At 35.8% G+C, this 23744-nt stretch overlaps 1 protein-coding gene across 1 annotated transcript in view; it reads left to right on the top strand.

Annotated features, from left to right (window-relative positions):
• The window catches only part of UBE2W (ubiquitin conjugating enzyme E2 W), a 71834-nt gene that overhangs the window by 33428 nt on the left and 14662 nt on the right, over positions 1 to 23744 (top strand). Inside the window, exons 2-4 of the mRNA XM_025922478.2 lie at positions 5214 to 5305; positions 11516 to 11618; positions 21578 to 21733. Coding sequence (XP_025778263.1) covers positions 5214 to 5305; positions 11516 to 11618; positions 21578 to 21733 — 351 coding nt within the window. The remainder of the gene's footprint in view (positions 1 to 5213; positions 5306 to 11515; positions 11619 to 21577; positions 21734 to 23744) is intronic.

Here is a 23744-nt window from a genome sequence, read left to right on the forward strand (position 1 = left end):
TTTAATCATTTCTCTCTCAAGGTATTTAGATGTATCAGGATCTTTCTTACTGATTATGTAAATCCATCTGGATCTCTTCAGAGCTCAGATTCCTGTGTGTTTTTCAGACTTGAGCCAACATAAGATGATGGCTTAGTTGGGAGTTTTTCAGGTTTACTCTAGATTTGTGGTGCTTCCAGGGGCGCCTGGGTGGCGCAGTCGGTTAAGCGTCCGACTTCAGCCAGGTCACGATCTCGCGGTCTGTGAGTTCGAGCCCCGCGTCAGGCTCTGGGCTGATGGCTCAGAGCCTGGAGCCTGTTTCCGATTCTGTGTCTCCCTCTCTCTCTGACCCTCCCCCATTCATGCTCTGTCTCTCTCTGTCCCAAAAATAAATAAACGTTGAAAAAAAAAAAAATAGATTTGTGGTGCTTCCAAACATTTAGATTCTGGACCTGACCATTTTTGATGAATGAGGTGAGAAAAAGAAGTTCTTTTGCTAGTAGCTTTAGGCCTTTTTGTCTGGGAGGACAAGATGTCGGTGCACTTTTATGCAAATTCTGGAAAGAAAATGCATGTTTAAAGAGTGACTGAAATCATGTATTTTTGGTTAGGTATTAAATATTGAGATAAGAATCATTTTTGGCATATTAAATTTATTCAGCAACTTAATTTTTATTTTTCAAGTAATTCTGGTATTTAAGTATTAGGAAAATTAAACTTTTATTAATACAATATTCATAGATTTTTAAATGCAGTTTTTTCATATTTAATCCAAAATGAAGATATGTCTTACCAGTGGTGTGTTACTATTCAGTTGGCAGTAGTCTTCTTTTTCCAGGGTTATATAAAATAATGGTGCATCTTAAGACTGATGATGTTTCTTAGATTCAGAAAATGATACATTTGCAATATATGTAATTAGTTTTTCCATATCCTCACCAATTTAGGTACAGACAAGGGTGATATTTGGCCAAGAACCATTGCAAATTTCTTGGCTTTTTCCCCTCCCAGTGGTTTCAGGGTAGTTCTGCTTCTCTGGTTACAGCTGTTACCTTCTGCAATTAGTTTCTATTATCCTTATTTTAGTCTGTAGCTGCCATTTTCAGCACTGTATGGGAAAGCTGGCCATGTTGCCATAATGGTTTTCACAGCTGGTGGTATCATCACTTTTGCTAGTGTTTCTCATCCACTTTTATAATACTTTGTCTTCAATGATAGGAGGAGCTGAATGCTTTCCTCATGTGATAATAGCTTTCTGTTGATTGATACTGCATGGTGTGATCTCTAAATAGATCACTAGCTCTTTACATCAAGTAAGTATGAATTCTTGTTTATTTTTACATCAAATTTTTAGGTCCTTCTCTTTTAGCTTCTGTGTCCGTGTTCAAGAAACTTAGGGCTAGTTTCTTTGTTGTTGCTTTTGTTTTGTTTTGTTTTTTGTTTTGTTTTGTTTTGTTTTGGAATATACCTCATTAGAACCAATTTCTTAGATGATCCAAAGGACCCTTGAGGGGACTGACTGCTTATTTAAAGACGTGTTCTGCCTTCTCCAATGAATTATTGTTCTGAGAATACACCAAAGGATAAATTCCCTGTTTTGTGAACCATCCAAATAGACAAACCATTTGACCTTCCATTCTTTGTATGTTTTTTTTTTTTATGTTTTGATTTCAAGTGCATGGGTGAATTATTACTTTTATTAGTGGGCTTAGTAAATATGCATTAGCCCCCAAAAGGTTGGTCATGCTTTATCTCTTTATTGGAGGCGATGTGGATGTGTGCAAAGTAGTTTAAAGCCTAGTAGCTAAGACATTAAGGGGCTGGCATGAATTGTCTTTTTATGTAGTGACTCACCCGCTCAGTAAAAAAAAAACTTTTTATGTAGTGACTCACCCCCTCAGAATGTTTTAGATTCTGACCTGTGATATTGAAATGGAAAGTGGGTTGTAGATTATAACCCCTTTTCATGAGGAGAGTTTGGAACAGAGATCCTGCATTATCTGTTGCTATATAACAAATTATCTCCAAATTTAGTAATTTAGAAGAACAAACCTTTATAATCCCATGTCGCCCAAAGGGTCTGGAATCAGAGGCTTAGCTGGATGGTTCTGGCTTAGAGTCTCTCTTGAGTTTGTAAGCAAGATATTGGCCTGGGCTGCAGTCATCTGAAAGACTGGCTTAGGGTTGGAGAATATGCTTCCAAATCATACATGGTTATTAGCAGGAGGCCAGTAATCTTAGCATGCAGGCTTCTGAATTAGGCTGTTCACAATACAGCAAGTGATTCTAAAGAGAATGACCAAGATGTAAACCATATTGTTTTATAACCTAATCTTGGGAGTGACATACCATCATTTCAGCTATGTTTTGTTAGTCACACTGTTGAATTTTGGTACAGTGTGGGAAGGAACTACACAAAGATGGGAATACAAGAAAGCAGAGTTAATTGCAGATTCTCTTGGGAGTTTGGTCATCACAGGTCTTTTTCTTTGTGGACATGTAAGAATTAGTGTCAGGGTGAGGAAAGCATTTCTTTTTTCATAGCACTCTTAATCATTATGTTCAGGAGACATAAGGGATAATGATACCAATAAAGCTCTTCTTAACTTACCTTTATATCCTTATGTTTCAGTTAGTACCTGTGCAAATTGCCTTATATATCCTTGATTTGATAACAGGGCTTGCGCTCCCTGTTTTAGTAAAGTTCTCAAGATCTGCAGAATTTCTACAGCAGTGTTACCCAAAATGTGATTATTGAAACAAGACTTTTCAGAGATGCTCTACACTAATGGGTTTCCATTACTTTTGGAAACTTTTTTGTTATCTTCTTCTCCTTGGAGAATCAATGTAGAAGTCTCTGAGAAGTCCCGCATTGAAGATACCAGTTTTTCGTTGTTGCACCCAGTGTTCTTAATTCACTTGAGGGGCACCTGGGTGGCTCAGTTGGTTAAGCATCCACCTTAGGCTCAGGTCATGATCTTACAGTGGTTCATGAGTTTGAGCCCTGCATCAGGCGCTCTGCTGTCAACACGGAGCCCATTTCAGATCCTCTGTCCCCTTTTCTCTGCCCTTTCCCCACTTGTGCGTGCGCTTGCTCTCTCTCTCTTTCAAAAGTAAACATTTTAAAAAATAGTAAAATAAAATAATAAAAATTTACTTGATCAGGGCACCTGGGTGGCTCAGTTAAGTGTCTGACTTCAGCTCAGGTCATGATCTCGTGGTTCGTGAGTTTGAGCCTCGCATCACATTGGGCTCTTTGCTGTCAGCCAGAGCCCGCTTTGGATCCTCTGTCCCCCTCTGTCTCTGCACCTCCCCCTCTTCCCTTCTCCCCATCGCATGTGTGCATGCTCTCTGTCTCTGTCTCAAAAATAAACATTAAAAAAATTTACTTGATCATTGAATCACTGTATTATATACCTGAAACAAATAATAACACTGTATGTTAAATACACTGGAATTAAAATTTAAAAACTTGAAAAAAAATATACTTGATCATATAACCTACATTTGTTAACATAAGTGGAATAAATTAAAAACCTTGTTCTAACATAGAACTTTATCACAAATATATTTCTTTATTCAAAACAAGTCACTTAGGCAGCTTTATTTCTGTATTTTAGATACTTAAAATTTTTCTTAACTGTGTTTCAATTTGTAATTATTTTGCATTTTGGAAGGCAGCTGAGATCAGAAATTGCAAGTAGTTGATACCTTATTTTCATTTTACTAGCAATTATGATACTGCAGGATCTAAGGAAAGATTTCATTCTTGGCCACTTTAAGAGCCATTTAGGAATTTAGAATTTTTTTTTTTTTTTTTAACATTTAGTGATTTATTATCGATGTTTTTCAGCATATTCTAGACCCTGGGGATGCTGTGATCAAAAACATGGTCTGTCCTCATTGTGAGGTGAGAGCCAAACAAATGTAGGAGGTAATTGCAGAAAGGCCACAGAGACCAAAGTAAAGGTGTGGTAGTCCACAGATACCTGCTTGTAGGCCAAGTGTGTGTGCCTATTAATAAGTTCTTTTCCAGTGATTCTCAACAGAGAAGGCAGGAGGTTTTTTTGTTTGTTTGTTTGTTTTTTATTTCTTTATTTTGAGAGAGAGAGAGAGAATGAATCCCAAGTAGGCTCTGCACTATCAGCACACAGCCAGACGTGGGGCTCAAACTCATGAACAGTGAGATCATGACCTGAGCCAAAATCAAGAGTTGGTCGCTTAACCGACTGAGCCACCTAAGTGCTGTGAGAAGGGAGGATTTTTCCAATCTGTAGTGGTATTGGATGCTGTTAAATTTACTTAAAGGCATCATAAACTGAAAAGGTCTAGAAATATTTGTTAGTGATACTTGATTGTCCAGCAACAGCACAAACTAGCTTTTAAGTAGAGAATTGTTGAGTTCTGAACAGATACCCATTTTGGTCTACTTTATTCCAAGAAAAGATGCTCATTAAGAGTATTTATAATGTTACATGAAATAATTTCTAATAACATGGGTTATTTGATTTTTAAACCCATAAGTTGCAGGCAAGTTTTTGTTTTGCTTTGTTGTATACTGATAAAGAATGTCCACTAGTGATAACAGAAGAGTTGAACAGTAAAAACTTATAAACAAGAATGTAAATACATAGTCATTTGGGTTATGTGGAAAAATAACTGCATATCTTGGGCCCAGATATGTTATATTCTGATATTGATAGTTTAAATTATGTGCAGATACCCTATTTAAGAAAACAAATATGGGCTGTAAATTGTAAATTAAATTATTTAAAATGTTTTCAAAAGGCTTTTTGCATGAATGGTTACTTGTATAGTTTCTCTGAAAAGCTTGCATGTCTGAAATGACACCTTTTTTAAGGATGATGGAGAACTGTGGTTTTTACAATTGGAAAGCAGTAAAGGAAACAGTGCTGAAACTTTTAAGCATTTAAAACCTAGGCTGAGATCTTGTAACCCCAATGGAGTAACAGTGAAGTTTTGTAGGTAGCTGGTTGCTCTTCATAACCACTTTACAGCATCAATGTTTTCAAATATATTTGGAAATCTTTTGATTGTGAATTATGGGACAAGCAATTAAAACTTTGAGAGTGAGGCATATATACAAGGTGTAAGGGACTTGAAAAGATATGAGCCTATGGAGGAAATTTAATCAAGGATTTCATTCTGTGTAGAAGGATATTTATATTGTCATTTTTCTTAAAGTACAAATTATTATTGATACTCTTTTCTAGAAACGATTGCAGAAAGAACTGTTGGCTTTGCAAAATGACCCACCTCCCGGAATGACTTTAAATGAAAAGAGTGTTCAAAATTCAATTACACAGTAAGTAGTTAATTTTTTATTATTATTATTATTATTACTACTTAATGTTACTTATTTTTGAAAGAGAGGGCACACATGCACACGAGCCGGGGAGGGGCAGAGAGAGAAGGGGACGGAGGGTGTGAAGTGGGGGACAGTCAGATGTGGGGCTTAAACTCATGAATCATGAGATCATGACCTGAGCCCGAGCTGAAGTCAGATGCTTAACCTACTGAGCCACCCAGGTGTCCTGGTAGTTAATTTTTGAAGTACTTACGTGTTTCATTTATTATTAGTGTAATGTATGAATATATACTTACTTTTTTAATGTAGAATTTTCATATTTAATTCTACTCTCTTCTATCAAGAGATAAACAAATAGATCTTATTCTATGCATTTATATATACAATTTGGTGTTATGTAATATCACATACATTATATATAATGTATGATTTGTAACCCTTTGTTTTTTAAAACCATATGTTTGATTACTAATTTTTTTTTTTTTTTTTTTTTTAGTGTTTATTTTTGAGAGAGGGACAGAGTGCGAGCAGGGCAGGGGCAGAGAGAGAGAGGGAGACAGAGAATCAGAAGCAGGCTCTGGGCTGTGAGCTGTCAGCACAGAGCCCAACACAGGGCTCAAACTCATGAACCGTGAGATCATGACCTGGGCCGAAGTCAGACGCTTAAAACAACTGAACCACCCAGGTGCCCCTGATTAGTAGTTTTTAAAATGTCTCTTGCTAAGAAGGCAGCATTTAAAAACTTAGGTCTGTCTTCATTTATGAAATGATCTTCATCTTAAATAACACAATTTGGCATGAAGTTGTTTATCACAGTTTTCAAAACCACATGTAAAAGTTTAAAGAGAGTAATAGTCAAGAGGTGTCTCCATCCCATGAACACAGTAGTTGCCCTGTTCAGAAGGGTAAATAAATGAATGTCAGACCCTCAATAACCTCTTTTAATAGATAAGAAACTTCTTCATGAGGATGAAAAAGTGAAGCATGAAAGGAAGACACAGAAATATTCTAATTCCCCTCCTTCCTTGGGAGTAAAGAAGTGAAATCTTTTCCCAGATACAATACCAAGAAGGGTAGAGAGATATGTGTCCTCTTGCATAAAAATGAGCATTTGAATTAGTTTGAAACATTTTCAAGGGTATCACTTTAAGTCTCCAACCCTGTGTAGTCTATTTTTTACCACTCCTTTGATTTAATATTTTATTAGACAAGGGTAAATGTTCTGAAATTGGGGGGTGGGTAGTGGTGGAATTTAAAATAATGAACCCTCTTCTTAAAAAAAAAAAAAAAAAGTCCAAAAACATAAAAGGGATAGGAGGCAACAAAATAAAAGTATACTGTAGACCAAGTTGTAGGGCAAATACTTAGTGATAGTCTAGGTCCAGGGAGCAAAAGTGACCAAAATTCATGGACTAGGGCACCTGTATGGCTCAGTCAGCCAAGTGTCTAACTCTTGATTTCAGCTCAGGTCATGATCTCATGGTTCATGGGATCAAACCCCACTGTCAGCATAGAGCCTGCTTGGGATTCTCTCCTTTCTCTCTCCCCCTCTTTCTCAAACAAACATGTAAAAGAAAAAAATTCATGGGCATATTTATCTTTTTAGAGAAACAGTTTTGGTTACCTTTGACTTTGATACTTGAGTCAGTACTTAAGACAGAAGTCAAGCCTTTTAAGAACAGGGATATGAAGAATGGATCTACTGATGGTTGGATGGATATTGATGTTTGAAAATGTAGTGTAGATTTCTATCTCTATAACAATCGTTTTAAAACATTGCTGGGTTTGCAAGTATTTTTAGGTTCCCTGCAAAACTGAGCAGAAGATACAGAGATTTCAAATATATCCTCTGCTCTCACAAATGCAGTCTCCCCCATTATCAACATCTTGCCCCCAGAGTGGTATATTGGTTATAATTGATGAATTATGATTGACACATCATAATTACGCAGAGTCTGTAGTTTACATTGTAATTCATTCTTGATGTTTCTAAGGATTTGGGCAAATGTACAGTGACCTGTATTATCATTATGGTATCATACAGAATGTTTTCATTGGCCTAAAAATCCCCTGTGCTCCAGCTATTCATCACCTCCCCCAACCACTGATCTTCTTACTTTCTCTGTAGTTTTCCCTTTCTCAGAATGTCATATAGTTGGAACCATACAGTAAGTAGCCTTTCAGATCTCTTTTACTTAGTAATATGCATTTAAGGTTCTTCCATTTCTTTTTGTAACTCTCAATTGATTTTTCATTTCCATCAAACAAAATTTGAAAATGGAATGTATGGCATTTGTTCTGTATAATTATGTGATTTTTTTTTTTTGTTCTGTATAATTAAACAGAATATATTCCATTTTCATTGGTAATAAGTGCTTCCTCTTTCAGTCTTTTTTTGGTGGGGCAGGAGGACTACACAACACAATGATTTATAAAATGTTAATGGAATGTTCTGCATTAAAAAAAAATTTTTTTTTAATGTTTATTTTTTTTCGAGAAACAGAGTGCAAGTGGGGGAGGGGCAGAGAGAGAAGGAGACGCAGAATCTGAAACAGGCTCCAGGCTCTGAGCTGTCAGCACAGAGCCTGACGCGGGGCTCAAACTCTTGAATCATGAGATCCTGACCTGAGCCGAAGTCACACCCTCAACTGACTGAGCCACCCAGGCGCCCCTGTTTTACATTTTATTTATTTATTTATTTATTTATTTATTTATTTATTTATTTTTTTTTTTTTTTTTTTAACGTTTATTTATTTTTGAGACAGAGAGAGACAGAGCATGAACGGGGGAGGGGCCGAGAGAGAGGGAGACACAGAATCGGAAGCAGGCTCCAGGCTCTGAGCCATCAGCCCAGAGCCCGATGCGGGGCTCGAACTCACGGACCGCGAGATTGTGACCTGAGCTGAAGTCGGACGCTTAACCGACTGAGCCACCCAGGCGCCCTGTTTTACATTTTTATAAATGGAAACATTTGTATCAAGTAATTATACCATATTATATTATAACTACCAAAACAGCAGTGTCTTTGTTGCAGGATAAACCTGTCATTTAGAGAGGTTTGTCAGGCATTTTTTTTTTTTTTAATAATTTATTGTAAATCAATCACAAAAGTTTTATATCTTTATCTTCCAGGATCTATAAATACTCTTAGAAAATTCTATCTTAAAATATGTGTTTAAATGGGATAAGAATTATAATGAAAGCACATTAAGCTTTCTGGAAGACAGTTTGGTGGCATATATTAAGATATTTAAAAATGAGAGTGTCATATCCTTTGACCTAAGAAATAAACCGATGCTGTCTTAAGGAAGGAACAGAGATACAGAAAGACTAGCCCAGGGGCACCTGGTTGGCTCATTCAGTAGAACATGCCACTCTTGATCTCTGGGTTATGAGTTTAAGCCCCATGTTGGTGGACATAGAGCTTATTTAAAAAAACAAAATTAACTTAGAACTAACTATACTTCTTTCAACATTACTATTTCTGGGGACAATTTGGAAACAATGTAAATATCTATAATTGGGAAATGGTTTCTCAGTGAAATGGCATCCCCTGAGTTACAGCTGATAGCATGAAACACAAAAATTTTGTATAGTCCTAATTACCTGTGAAAATCCGTATGTTAGTAGGAGCTATGAATGCATGAAAAATACCTGTCTAAACATTAGAATCCTAGAACAATAGTTATTCACAGGAAGTTAAGAACTGAAACTTCTCCCATATTCATCCTCAGAGGCATGTACCCATAATTGGAATCATAAACACTGGTGATTTGAATGTATATAAGTGTGCACATAATTCAACTATTAGATGTCAATATCATAGATAAAGAAACTACAAAATGACTAGAATGAAACATACCCCAAAAATTTCAACAGTGATTATCTTTGGGCGACTTTTGTTTATTTATACCTTTCTAAATTTTCTGTGGTGAACAAACATGCATTACTTTTTTAATTAGCAAAAGTTATTTAAAATTACCCTGTACAGTGTTGAAAATTATGCCTTCTTTGACCGATCTCACCCAGGTATTGGAAGGATTACTGAGATATTTGCTTAGCTATTATTTAAATTTTTTTTTTTTCAACGTTTATTTATTTTTGGGACAGAGAGAGACAGAGCATGAACGGGGGAGGGGCAGAGAGAGAGGGAGACACAGAATCGGAAACAGGCTCCAGGCTCCGAGCCATCAGCCCAGAGCCCGACGCGGGGCTCGAACTCACGGACCGCGAGATCGTGACCTGGCTGAAGTCGGACGCTTAACCGACTGCGCCACCCAGGCGCCCCACTTAGCTATTATTTAAAAGCTGTGTTTGGATAGATCACATGTAAATTTGTGGTACATTATATCCTAAAATTTGCCTTTAAACAGAAAGGGCACCAGGAAGTCCTCTGATTTTTCCTTGGAATAATCACTGCATAGTGGATGTCAAGATAGCTAGAAAGGACCCAGTTTTTAAAGAGAATAGATTTTTGTTTTTAATGCAGTTTATGCATTATACATTTTCTGAACGTTTTTATTCATTTTTGAGACACAGAGTGTGAGTGGGGGAGGGGCACAGAGACACACACACACACACACACACACACACACACACACACACACAAAATCTGAAGCAGGCTCCAGGCTCTGAGCTGTCAGCACAGAGCCCGACTTGGGGTGGGGTGGGGGGGCTCGAACTCACGAACCATGAGATCATGACCCGAGCCGAAGTCAGACGCTTAACTGACTGAGCCACCCAGGTATCCCTGCATTATATTTAATTTACTGCATACTGGTTCTAATATCAGGAAAGTGCTATGCGATTTATCTTTCCAACACTTTGAGATGAATATCTATTTTCAATGAAATTTTAACTTGTTTTTAATATCAATTTTACAATTGAAATAGTTCAAACAAGAGAGGTAAAACCGCTTACTCATGGCCACACAGCTAAAGGACAGACCTATGTAATTTCATGATAAAATATTGGCTCTTGGCTTATATTTTTTATTGCCATGTATAGTATTCAGCACGCATTCTGAAAATGAATAGCTATGTTCTTAAGGGCCTGTATGTGTTAGCTGATTGCTTTCAGAGAGTAGACACATTTATTATTTTACATACTCTAAAGTCCATAGTATATGGAATCGTGACTAGAACCCCAACCCTGTATTCTCAATATTACTTCCTTTTGTTTCCCTGTACTTAAAGTAGTACATTTTTATACCTAAAAAATTTAAGAGGAAAGGAATTGGCCAGAGAGATAATTAGGAATTCATTCTTATGACTGGTCCATTTTTGCTTCGCAATGTGACTCTATCATCTTTGCCACCATAACCCTTGTTCTACTCCTGTTCCTCCTTTTTTTTTTTTTTAAAAGAGCAAGAGATAGGTGTCTGGCTGGCTTGGTCTGTAGAGCATGCGACTCTTGATCTCAGGGTTTTAAGTTTGAGCACTATGTTGGGTGTAGAGATTACTGAAAAATAAATTAAAAGAGCAAGAGATAAGTGTACAGACTATAATTATAAACAGATTTGTATTCATGATTGTTATATGTGGAAACAAAGTATGCTTGTAAAGAGGCCATAGAATCTCTTCTAAGTTTTATTAAACAACTGAAACATAAGACGCAAAGGAAAGGCATATAGAGCCTTGAATAGCCATCGGAGTAAGTGGACTGATGTCAGCTTAGCTTCTTTTTCCTGTTTAGTCTTCTCTAGAGTACTGATGAGAAGATGTGTCTAATGGCCATGATTCTCTAGTCGTTGTTGATGTCTACTTCCACCATTGTTTCTAAAATGACATCAGAAAGGCAGTTCATTTGTTTCATGTTATCTATAAAATCTTTTCAGTCATTGCAGAAATAGTGTTTCTGCATATGATAAATAGTGTTATAAAAATAGTGTTCCTGCATATAATAATTTCTGCATAAAATAAAGAGCACAGGCTTTAATGTCAGCACACTTGAGTTGGGTTTTATTTTGTGTTTTTAGACCTGGGTTAAAATTTGGCCCTGTCCTCTGCTAGTTGTCTGACTTTGATCTGGTTAAATAACCCTTGAGTGTCAGAGAAGGGAACAGGGCGAGGGAGTTAATGTGCAGTAGGATGAAACGTGCTGTTGAAAGCTAATGCCTGGCATAGAGGAAGTCTTCAGTGTTCCTTTTCTCTTTCTCATCCCAATTCCTCTTATCTGAAGTTTTTAAATTTTTTTTTCCTGTTCTAGGTGGATTGTAGACATGGAAGGTGCACCAGGTACCTTATATGAAGGAGAAAAATTTCAACTTCTATTTAAGTTTAGTAGTCGATACCCTTTTGACTCTCCTCAGGTAACTGCCTTGCTTTTTAACATTTTATTGTGTTTTTAGATTATAGCAAAATACTAAATTAGTGACTTTTTACTAAATACAAACTTAAAAAAAGAAATCCATTATAATTATGTAGATAGATTTGTTCCTTTTTCTTATTTGTAATATAATCAAGATCTTAGGAACATTTACTTTATTGAGATTAGGACTTTGCTTTTGTACTTCCCAAGAAGTTAACATTGTTCTTATTCATAGATGTTAGTGGAAAAGGGTTTGGAAATCTAACCCAGGCCCAGGGGTTGTGGGAGAATTTAACATTTTGGAATACCTGGAGGCACTTATTCCTAAATAAGATGATAGAATAATTGTGAGGAGGCAGTGCTTTGTTGAAAGGAACACTTTCTTGATTTTGCATTAACATGCTGTCTTTGTAGGCTTTTAGTACTGTAAAGATAGAACATATTACAAGATGTTGAATATCTAAACATAAGCCCTAAACCTGATTATTATAATTTGAGGCACAGTTAGTTTAGGTAATGGGTTAATACTTAGACAAATGATAATGTTGATAGAACTTTTTTTGAGAGCTGTTTAAGTGGTGAATGATTAATCCTTGGAAGTTAGAGAAAAGGAGACTCTAGGATGGAGTCCACATTGCTGGCTTGGAAGATGGGTGAATGAGTTACTAGTGGCAAAATGTTAAGACTTAATGCCAACTGTGTCTCATATTGCTGGATAATGAGGTTATGGATAATGAAATTTCCCAAATACCTAAAATTCAACATTTGAAGTGCTAAAATATGTTATTTTTGAGGAAAATCATATTTTATTGCCACTTTAAATAGAATATACCTAACAGTGCTCTTGGCCATGTAGGGGTACAGATGGAAGCCAGTTATTGTATTGTGCTATAAATAAAGAAGTCATTGTTTTAAGGCACAGAATTAAATGGAACTGGACTCCTTGAGTGCTACAGTTTTTTAATGTGAGCAGAAAATTAAGATAAGCTTATTTTTATTATTTCATAAAAATAAAGCCAAGGGTAATGACCTTTAGGCCTCTATAATAAGCACCTGTAGACTATGATCAGAAACCAAAGCAAACATCTTCTTTCTCTCTAGAAAACCATCTTCACCTTTTGTTGCCTTTTGGCTTATCAGCATCATTTCAGATTGTTAATGCTTAAAGGCAGTGTGGTCTCAGGTATTCCCTTCTCACCTTCAACTTGTTCTACTTCACTTCAGCTAAGTTTGTGGAAGGTATATGAAGGAAGAATGTGATTTATGAACTCCAAAATGTTGACTAGAGGGATATTGGAGAAGGCTTACTCCAGGAGCCCACAGATTGTTTTATCATGTTTTATCAGAGGAAGATAATATTTCTGTAAATAGGAACCAAGGCAAAAGTGTCCTCTAAACTCTCTCCTTAGCATTTAATTCTAAATCAAATATCACTCTGCAGCATCATTTGAATTTCATCTTGAATATTTCTGTAAGTTAGAACATATATAATGAATTCTATCATATCTCAAAAATTTTTTTTGTCCTTCCCTGGTTTGACTTCTGCCCACTTTTCTGATTCTTCTGATTTGGGATTCTTTATTCACTACCCCCGATACTTCTCACTCTTTTCTGTAATGTCTTCAACCATCTTAAGCGGCTAACTCCCAGATCTACAGTTATGTGTACAACCTCTTCCTGAGGTTTAATTTCACACCCTTGTTGGATATTGCTACTTAAGTACCTCCACATGTCTCAAATTTAACACTTTAAACTCAATCTTTTCCAATAATAAAATAAGAAAAAAAATTTTTTTCCTTGGGTTATTGTCCATCTGTCTGCTTTTGTTGAAATTCTTTTCTTCACCATTAAATGCAGCTTTTGAGGTCCTTTTGCAGTGCTTAAGTCAGTCCCTTCTTATCTTACAGTCAGTGGTGTACTCCCAAGTTTCCATCTTTCATGCGGGCTATTATGTAATAGCCTCTAGTTCTTTCCACCCCCCACCATCCTTTGACAGTGCTGCTAGATTTCTCTGAAGGTGCAATTACCTCATTGGTTTGCACAGACACACAACACTACCACCACTACTACAACAATCCCTGTCCTCCAACATAAAACTTCTAATGCTTCTTTATTTTCTGTGAAGTCAAGTCTGAAAACTCTTTAGCTTAGTGTTCAAGTACAAACTTAACCATTTCAGCCTCACATTTACCTCCATGACTTCTATGTAGTAATATTTGTATCATATTTTCTACTGTAAATTCCATTCTGATTTTGTCTTGTAACAGCTCTAATGAAGTGGTTAGGGAAGATGGATTCATTCTCGTAAGTGAAGAAAGTGAAGTCTATAGAAGTAAAATGTCTTGTTCATGGTTTAAAAGCTAACTTGTAGGATAGTCAAGACTTAAAACCCAAGTTACCTCTTTCCATGCTGCCAATTAGGTCTGAGTACCAGAATGGGGAAAATGCCTATTTATCTAGACAGTAATATTATCTCTAAAAGTGAAGGATTGTATATAGAATGATAACTTTGAAAGCTCTGGGCAGTTGTTCCCAGTCTTTTGGACTGTGGGGATTCCTTTTTTTCTTTTTTTTTTTCCCCATTCTTCTCATGGTTTTTATTCAACATTGATTTATTCAACGTGTGTGTGTGTGTGTGTGTGTGTGTGTGTGTGTGTGTGTGTGTGTATGTTTTTTAATCCAAGTTAGTTAACATATAGCATAATACTGGTTTCAGGAATAGAATTTAGTGATTCATCACTTACATACAACACCCAGTGCTCATCACAAGTGCCCTCCTTAATGCCCATTACCCATTTAGCCCATCCTCCCACCCAGCACCCCTCCAGCAACCCCTAGTTTGTTCTCTGTATTTAAGAGTCTCTTTTTGCCTCCCTCTCTGTTTTTATCTTATTTTTCCTTCCCTTCCCCTATGTTCATCTGTTGAGTTTGTGAAATTCCACATATGAGTGAAATCATATGTCTTGACTGATTTATTTCGCCTAACATAGTATACTCTAGTTTATCCACGTTGTCGCAAATGGCAAGGTTTCATTCTTTTTGGTTGCAGAGTAGTATTCCATTGTGTATATATACACCACATCTTCTTTGAGGATTCCTTTTTAACATCACTCCACAGAAGCTGTGTATTCTAGTATCCATGATTGAGAAGAGCTGCTCTAAGTCTAGTAATACTTTAAAATTATTTTTTTAGTTTTTATTAATCACATCGTCTATATGATTATAAAATAATTATAATGGTCTAACAGTCAGTTGCTTGATGTGCATATCAACTTTGAGGTTTTCCAATAACTGAAACTTTCCATTGGTCTATTGCCCTGGGGAAGTGATTAGAACCACTCTAGGGCAGTAAAATTCCTCATTCACCACAGATTTTATTTGATGAGACCCAGAAACACTGGAACTTGCTGGAAAATTAGTTTTTGATCTTCCTGTGCAATAATTAGTACTGAATATACCACTACTAACAAAAGTAGAATTTGGGAAAATAAACCTAAAATAAGCCAGTCTGTTGTGAGCTTAGTACTTTTGCATCTGTAAGTTAGATCTTTAAGACTGTATTAACTTTATAGTCTTTTGTGTTTTCTTTCCCTACTAGTTGTAGTTAATTTCTCATATATCTCGCTTTATAGTGAAAAAGCTGCCTGTCTAAACAGGGTTTTGGCCCGGTCATTTGCTTTAAAAGAAACAATAACGACAACAAAACCTTTTTATATTGGGAGCAGAGATGAGGCACTTTTCCATCACTGTTTTCTGCTAATGTGCACTTACCATCAGCCATACAGAAAATAAAATATCTTTCTGTATTATATTGTTTTTCTGTTCTAGGATCCAGGTAAGTGATTGGTTGGTTTTGAATTAATGGGTATTTAAACATGAATTATGTGCCAAATACTGTGCTCTGTACTTGAGAGATAAAAAAGAGTACAGAAATTAAAAGGCATCGGGCCTGCCTTTAATAACTGGTTAGGTATGTGGATAGTCAGACACAGATTAATTCATTCTGTAAGGGGTGGAGGGCATAGGTATGAGAGATAATTTGGGCTGGAGGGTCCATCATAAATGGTGTAGGACATTTATATCCCATTGTAAGAATTTTGACTTTTACTCAGAATGAGATGAAAAATCTTTGAATATTTTGAGCAGAGGAATGACATGATCCTACTTAAAAAGGAAAAATGTGGCTATTGTGTGGCACATTGATTGTTGGGTGTACAAGAGTACAGGGAGACCAGACTACTATTGCATTAATCCAGGTGAGAGGTGATGGTGGCTTGCACCAGAAGGGTAGCAGTGGAGACTATGGAAGGTGGCCATATTTTGGATCTTTAAAGGTTGAGCCAACAGGATTTGCTCATGAATTGAGGAATATGAATGAGGGAAAGGAGACAGAGAAGACTTCCACAACTTTTGACCTAGGCAACTAGATGGACCATAGATTGAAGTATGAATTGTATGCTTTGGAAGCAAAAGAGAAAGCAGTGACCAATTTAGATTAAGATGAGGAGACAGAAAAACCTGTTTGTACTGGGACTTAAAGTACAGGAAGAATTTATGTCAAAAGTGGAGCAAGTCACAAGAAGACGTGGTCTCTTCTGAGATTTGTGAGCAAATATAGTTTTATGTATAGATGCTGGAGGGCTGTGGGAGAAGATAAAAAAGGAAGGATGTTTTGGGGTTTATCCAAGAAAGTCTTGCAGTATGAAGGATTTGGAGATTTATCTCGAAGGAATTGGGAGGTATGGTCACCTCTCCATCCAAACTGTGAAGTCCTCCAGTTTAGTGTCTAGTGTTTTGCTTCTTTTCCTTTCTACTTCGTCACATTAGCAGCCCTTCTGTTCCAAATATCTATGATCTTATACCGTCTTTCTCTGTCAAAACATCCCATTTGAATGCAATGAAACTGAAACACATCTATATTATCTTGCAAATGTCCTGGTTATACCTTGTTTTTAATTAAGCTTTTCAACTCTAATTTTTGTTGAAGAAATTTTAGGCATTTTAGAAATAGGTGGGGAAGTATTTTTTTAGGGGGAAGAGAACACTGTACTTGGTCCTGAAACCATACTGATGCTAAAAGTGGTGCTGGAAATATACTTGCCTTGATTACAAAGCTTTAGAAACACTGGGGCAGGTCGCTTTCTCCTTATCCTTATCCCCCTTCCTATTCATGCCCCCTCAACATGGACCCTTTCGTTCTGTTGCTTAATACTCCTTCATTGAAGAGATCCAGAAACTATTTTCATAGTGTTCTCACAGTGTGATTCTCCTTGTTCTTTCATGTGAAGGGGGTTAAGCTTTCCAAAGTTTTAAATAACCATTTTTATTGCTTTAAGTTGTCTAGCATCTAGGATACCTGATGAGGAAAAAGTGAACAGTGAACCCTATTTGTTGAAGTCTGGTAAAGCAGAGGGAAGATAAATGAAGAGGACTGGTAGGCTAGAAGAAGACAGCTTGTAAAGGAGAGAGAATGTGCCATCCAGGGAACCCAAGTTTAGTTTCATTGTATCCAGGAATTTTGTCTGTGTAATACTTGAACTACTTGATGCTACTAATACATATTAAATGACTAAAAGGGGAGCATTGAATTAAAAACTATGCTAAAACTCCAAATCTCCAGTTATTTTTGTCAGATATTTACCATCTGTGCTAGCCTGCCTCTATCATACATTATGAATAATTCCATATCTGATTCCAACAAACTTTGCTTTTATGTTCAATTTCTATAGTTGCCCATTGAGTCTTGTCATCTACTTACAGTTTTAATAAGAGAAAACATTTCCTTATATTGTTCCTAGGGAAATCTTTGTATCCATTTTGTAGATTGGCTTTTATATTTTATAGCCTGTTTTGTACTACTTATTCTTGTCATGTGTTTTGACCTAGTTTGACACTATATTAGGTTACTCTCTAATTAGTTGCAGAACATTAGTGTGAACTCAGTAGTATATGCCTTCCTTGTGGTCAGATCTCAGTATTTGTGGGCTCATTAAGTATCGACTTGATGTTTGGAAATCCTAATGTACTAGTACCACGAATTTCATATTAGAAACAGTTACCTAATTTCCATTCTTTATTTTGTCACTGTCAGTGGCTTTCATTCTCAGATTAGTAGTTTTATGAAAGACACTACATTTGGTACCAAAAGTTACCCAGGGGTTGACTTGCTTAAAACTTTAGGTTAGATGTGCTTACTTACCTCCAAAATTATGTGGATTCTGAGCATAGTTTTCTTAGATCGCACCTACTGTGGAAAATACACCATAATGATAGATGTTTGGAAATTTAGAGATGTCTGAGGACTGTTTCTTATGCAGACTCAGAACTTCAGATGTGATTCACGTGCATTAAATCTAAAATCATTAGATCTAAAATCATGGCTTTTTTTCTCATAAAACAGCTTAGTCTTTAAAATCTGTACTTCCATTTGATAGTTTGGTTTATGCAGTAGGGAGTGTGTGCAGTCTCTGTTAACTGTTTATATGCTAAATTTGAATTTGAACAAATTATTTAAAAAATAAATAACTTTTAAAATAAAGAAATTAGCAATGTTCTTATTCCCTTTTGTTTCAAATTCATTTTATTCAGTTGTCTTCTTAAATCTGTTTTGGTTTTGTCAGTTACTTGGGATTCCCCTCAAAAAGTTTTTTTAATTCTGAAAACAGCTCTTCATCTCTTAAATGTTCAGAACTTGCTTGGCTGCAGTTAAATAACTGAAATGTCCAATAACTGAAATGTCCATTTCCTCCTTTGGATTGTACTGTGTGTTAAATAAATGAAGATGGTTAAGAGCATGATCTAAAAGAAATTCAGCCTTGGTTACTTTCCCCATCACATGCAAAGAACCAGAATCGCAGAGTTTAAAACTGTCTGTGGAAGCTGCTTACCAGCCTTTTTACATGAATAAGCTGTTGAAAAAAGTTTTTTCTTTTATTTCAGGGGTTCATCCTGGAATGCCAGTTACATCTGGCATGTAAACTCAGCCTTTCCATGTTTAGGCAAACTTCTAAAATTCTGTATCTGGCAGGTTAGGTCCTAGGGGCTATCTTAATATGTGCAGCTTATTGATTCCGCTGTTTTAGGCTGGCTGCATTGGCCCTGCATGCAGCATGTGAAAAAGCTCCAGCTTTTTTTTTTTTTTTTTTTAAAGGTTTATTGAGATCTGATTAAGTTTATTACTTCAGTTACCTTAGAGTTCAGAGCTGTTTCTGTCTTGATTTCTGGCTCTCTTCTGTGCTTGTCAGGGTCTGCTGCTCCTGCTGTAGGTGTCTTCTTCTGCATTTCATCCCTTCTCTCCTGATTTCCTTGTTCATGGGCCCTTCTTGGCTCTCAGGCCAAGTGATTTAGTTTGTAATCCGTTCTAAGAGAAATACTCCTTTCCTTCTGCCTTGTGAATTGGCTATTCGAAGCATGTTGTGGTAATCTTTGTATTTTGCTGTGTATTTTCCTTGATGGTCGCTGATGCATGCAAAGAAGATATCTTAGTAGTTCTTCATTTTTTGGTACTTTCAGAGCACTATTCTGTGTGACTTTTTAAAAAGGAGACCTTACTGGAAAAGAACTATCCTTTAAAATATATTTCGTGGCCAGGGGATAAGGTCTTGCTTGGGCACTGTTTGTGTTATTACTGAAAATACCCTACTGGCCAAACGGGATTTTGTGGCAGAATGAATCCCCCAGGGCAGATGCATATTCTGTGAGATTATAAACTCCCACTCTAGAAATCTACAACACATTGTGGGAATATCAAATGCATATAATAAACTACATGTTTATAAAAAATAGAATTTAAAATAATCGTGGGTAGACTCAAAAAGTATGGAGCTGCAAGACCATTTAAGCAGTCATTTCCTTTTAGGGTAGCACTTTTTTAGCAAAAAAGTGAATGAAAAGGGTAATAACACTGATAGATAAAATTGAGATAAATAATATGCTTTAAACACAGCTGTGCCAGAGTCAGGGATTGGGTGGTCTTCTACAATCAGGCAGAGCAAGTAACTTGATATCTCTTATTTTGAGACTTATTTTTAGTTTTCAGCTTTACTTTAGCTCTTTTCAGTGGAAATGGAGGGTGCATGACCAGAATTTAAAGAAATAAAAATATGCAAATGTGCAAAGTTATTCCTTTGAGAAGAAAATTCCTTTTGTTGTCTTATATTAGCTTCAGCCCAGGCAATGAGTTCCATATGTTAGTAGTATATTTGAAGTGTTAGAGGACTCCTGCTTATGAAAGAGTGCTTTGTAAATGTAAATATTTGTGAAATTATAATAAAGTCAGAATTGTTAGATAGATATTTTAAATAAAAGCAAAAACCCAGCTTATGATAACTTTCCATATCATCCCATATTAAATAATGACATCCCTTACCCTAGCCATACTTATTTCACTGGCTTTCTATAAAAGGGAAAATAAGTTATGCCTAGAGTAACAAATACTTCATCAGTTTCTGACATAACTGAAGGTAGGGTTTCTTACTAAGATTTTGTTGTATTCAAGTGTGAGGCAGATTGTAGGGCTGAGAGAGATTACTGTAAGTCTCTTTTGGGAAGTACTGGTTTATATTTGATGAGCTTTATAAAAATCTCATCATACCTATTGAATCTGTATCTATGAAAGTGGGGCTCTTGAATTCTTATTTTTTAACCAAACCTTCAGGTGATTTTTTTTTTTAAGGTCAGGTCAGAAATTAGTAATTACTACTAAACAACAGAATAAAAATGGTACATCTTACTGCAGCATAAAATTAATGTAAAGACTGGTGGATTAATTTTTATATCAAAGTAAGTAATTTTTTATGAAGTAACATATATAAGCATTCTTAAATATTAGACTTCTGCTTTCTTTGTCCTACTTTGGACTGTGCTTACAGATTCATCAGAATGTATGAATTCATTCTCTTGCTCACTCAGATGCTTAGTGTACATAGGGGTTTTGTTTTTAAATATGGAGTTATGTGTTTATTTTGTTTTTTTTAAATACATTTATTATGTATGTATTTATTCAACTTCATTTTTTTTTTGAGAGAGAGAGAGAATGTACACATGAGTGTAGGAGGGGCAGAGAGAGGATCATAAGCAGGCTTTACACTCAGGGTGGATCCCCAACGGGGCTGGATCCCACAACCCTGGGATCATGACCTGAGCCAAAATCAAGAGTCGGATGCTCAACCAACTGAGCCACCCAGGTGTCCCAGTGTAGATACGTTTAAGAAGCACTAACAGGATTCTTAATGAATTATTAGGGCAAAGGAGGGAATAATAGATTTATTACCTTTCAAAAAACAGTGCTGAGGCAAGGAAAGTTGGAGAAAGGAAAAATTGTTAGAAGAATTGAGTAGAAGAGGCAGAGAAAAACAAGTAATTGAGAGACTCATTCAACCATTTGTGTGTGTGTGTGTGTGTGTGTGTGTATGTAGGCACATAGTTATTTGCTGATTAATAAATAGTAATTTGTATCCATCATAATGGACGAGTGAGTTTAGAGCAGGTGTTATATATAGCAGTCATTTCCTTTTGCATGTAGTACCTTAGGTGATAGCATTGTTACAGGTGGAAGGGGTGCTCCTATCATCTAGAATTCATGTTGTCCCCAAATTGAATACTTTCATATGATTTCTATATGCAGAGAGCAATGAGTAGAATTTGAAAAAGCATTCTTATAAATATAGTAGTCTTTTGCTAGGCTAAAAATGCATGATTAATTTATGAATTTTTAAAAGGAATTTGTGAAAAATAGTTGAAATAAAAAATAGATGCTCTGGGCTTTTCCCTATGTGTACCATTCCCTATGTACTCATTCATACAGTGAAACCAGTTCTTCGTGAATTGATGAGAATAAACAATGAGCAGTTATTTTTTAGTTGCTTAGTTGGTTTTTAGAATAATAAGTTCTGTGGAGAATATTTTATTTCTTGATAACACAGAATATTTGGGTGTTAATGGAATTTTATTCTTTCTTAGGTCATGTTTACTGGTGAAAATATTCCTGTTCATCCTCATGTTTATAGCAATGGTCATATCTGTTTATCCATTCTAACAGAAGACTGGTCCCCAGCGCTCTCAGTCCAATCAGTTTGTCTTAGCATTATTAGCATGCTTTCCAGCTGCAAAGAAAAGGTAGGACTTTTCAGAATTATTCCAAGTAATATCTGTTCTTTTAGTTTGGGTAAGAAACTATTTTAATATATGATTTATTTGAAAGACTTAATGCCTTTTATTATGAAGTTATAGGTAATATCATGTTTAGTAATAGATTGGAAAATTACTGTGATAATTTTTCATTCCACGTAGAAGTCAGACATTGTTTTATATTTCTTAAACAGAAAAGTTCTGCAGATTTCTTAAATAATCTGAATTTTATTTCTGTAAGCATACACAGGGCAAATGCGTACAAGAAATTCTTGCTTCTGGATTTCACAATGGAAAGCCCCAGGAACAAGTTTTCATAGCTCCCTTCTCCACTCTGTTGGCTCCCACCCTATCATCCTCTTTTAGGGAATTTCCCAGGAGCCAGAGCTTTCCTATCATTATGATCATCATAATGACTAGGTTGAAGGAGGAGGATTAGATTACCAGTAGAATTTTCAGGACTTCCCTCTAATTCTCCTTTACTAATCCACAGATCCTGTGTCTGATGGAAGGGCAAAAATTACCAGAAACAAAAATCAAATGAGTCAAACTTAGGATACCCTTTTAAAGTATCTAAATCCTGTGTGCATTTCTGATTTTCTTGTCATTTCTGCCTGAGGGTTAGTGTAGCACAATATTCATATATTTCTATATTTTAAAGACTCTCTTTCTTAAGGATTTCCTTTTGTATTCGGTTTAAAGGAGAAACAAATTTACCTTATGTATTAGGGGGTCTGTGGGGTTATTTCAGCTTTTTTTTTTCCTGTGTTCTCCAAATTCAACTATCATTTTTACTAAATTAGTGTTTAGAGAACTTGAAGGTTAGTAGCTCATTTTTAAATGGTAAGTTCTCTAGACTCTGAAACACCAAGACACTGTTTGCAAGGTAAGTTTCTTGGAATGTTAGTTCCATAAGATGTTTCTTGGTGTTAGTTTTAAAAAAACAAATAGGTTTTTTTTGTTCAAAGAAGTATGGGAAATAATGGTTTAAATTGTATTTTTTAAAAATATGGCATTCTAAGCCCTTAACGTACAGTTTTATATACCTAATATAAGAAAGAAAAAAACTTCCGGCGGTAAACTATTACACCATTAGTTAAAAGGTATATAGCCCCATTCAGGAATATTAAGATGTGCAGAAAAATGTACACCTTACAATAGAGGAAATAAGGTACATACTATCTAATTGTGGTATGACTTTTTAATTTAAGTTTCCTCTTTCCCTGTGGGCTTTTTCACATTGCATATAAAGGCTACGCTTGAGCTTTTGTTAACCCCAAGGGCTTTGGAAACAACTCTTAACTCATTTATTGCTTCCATATTTTCTCATCCCCCACACTTCCAATCCCAGCATACATAAAAATTTTTAGGTGTAGAGCAGAGCAGTTTGCAGTTACAAAGACTTCTGTGCCCGTGTTAATGTTTAATGTCTTCAGAAAGGTGAGGCAGTTAAGTATAAAATTTAATAAGAAAAATTGAGACGAACACCAGTGATGTGTGCACGTAACTCTTGCATGTGCCTTGAATTAATTAGCACTTTTTTACATTTTAATGTAATTTAAAATACGTGTAATGATTTACTCTTAAAAGCTAGAAATGACTATATTCTTTACCTCCTTTATCCTTTTCTAATCCTCACTATTCACATTTCAGTTTTCTACTAGTTTTCTTGCATAGTTAGTAAATGACTAATTGTTCCATTTAAATTATTGGCAAGCTATGTTATATAATATAAACTTCATTATATTTAAACAAGATAATAATCTGGAAGCTAGAATTCTGGCCACATTAGTTCTGTGAAATATGAGGAAAATTAAGCAAACATTTTGTAGGTACCTACTGGGTGCTGTTTTTACTGTGTTAAGTACAAGGTTACAAACATGAAGAGGAAACTTGGTTTGAAACTGAGGGGATCTAGCTCCAAACAAGCTTTTAAAAGTCTTTTAACTACTCACCAAAAGCTCTTCTTTTAAAAGAGGTGAATTTGACTCTGTGGCCA

This window comes from Puma concolor, chromosome F2, assembly GCF_028749965.1.
Source record: "Puma concolor isolate L17-30 chromosome F2, mPumCon1.1.hap2, whole genome shotgun sequence".
Classification (NCBI taxonomy): Eukaryota; Metazoa; Chordata; class Mammalia; order Carnivora; family Felidae; genus Puma; species Puma concolor.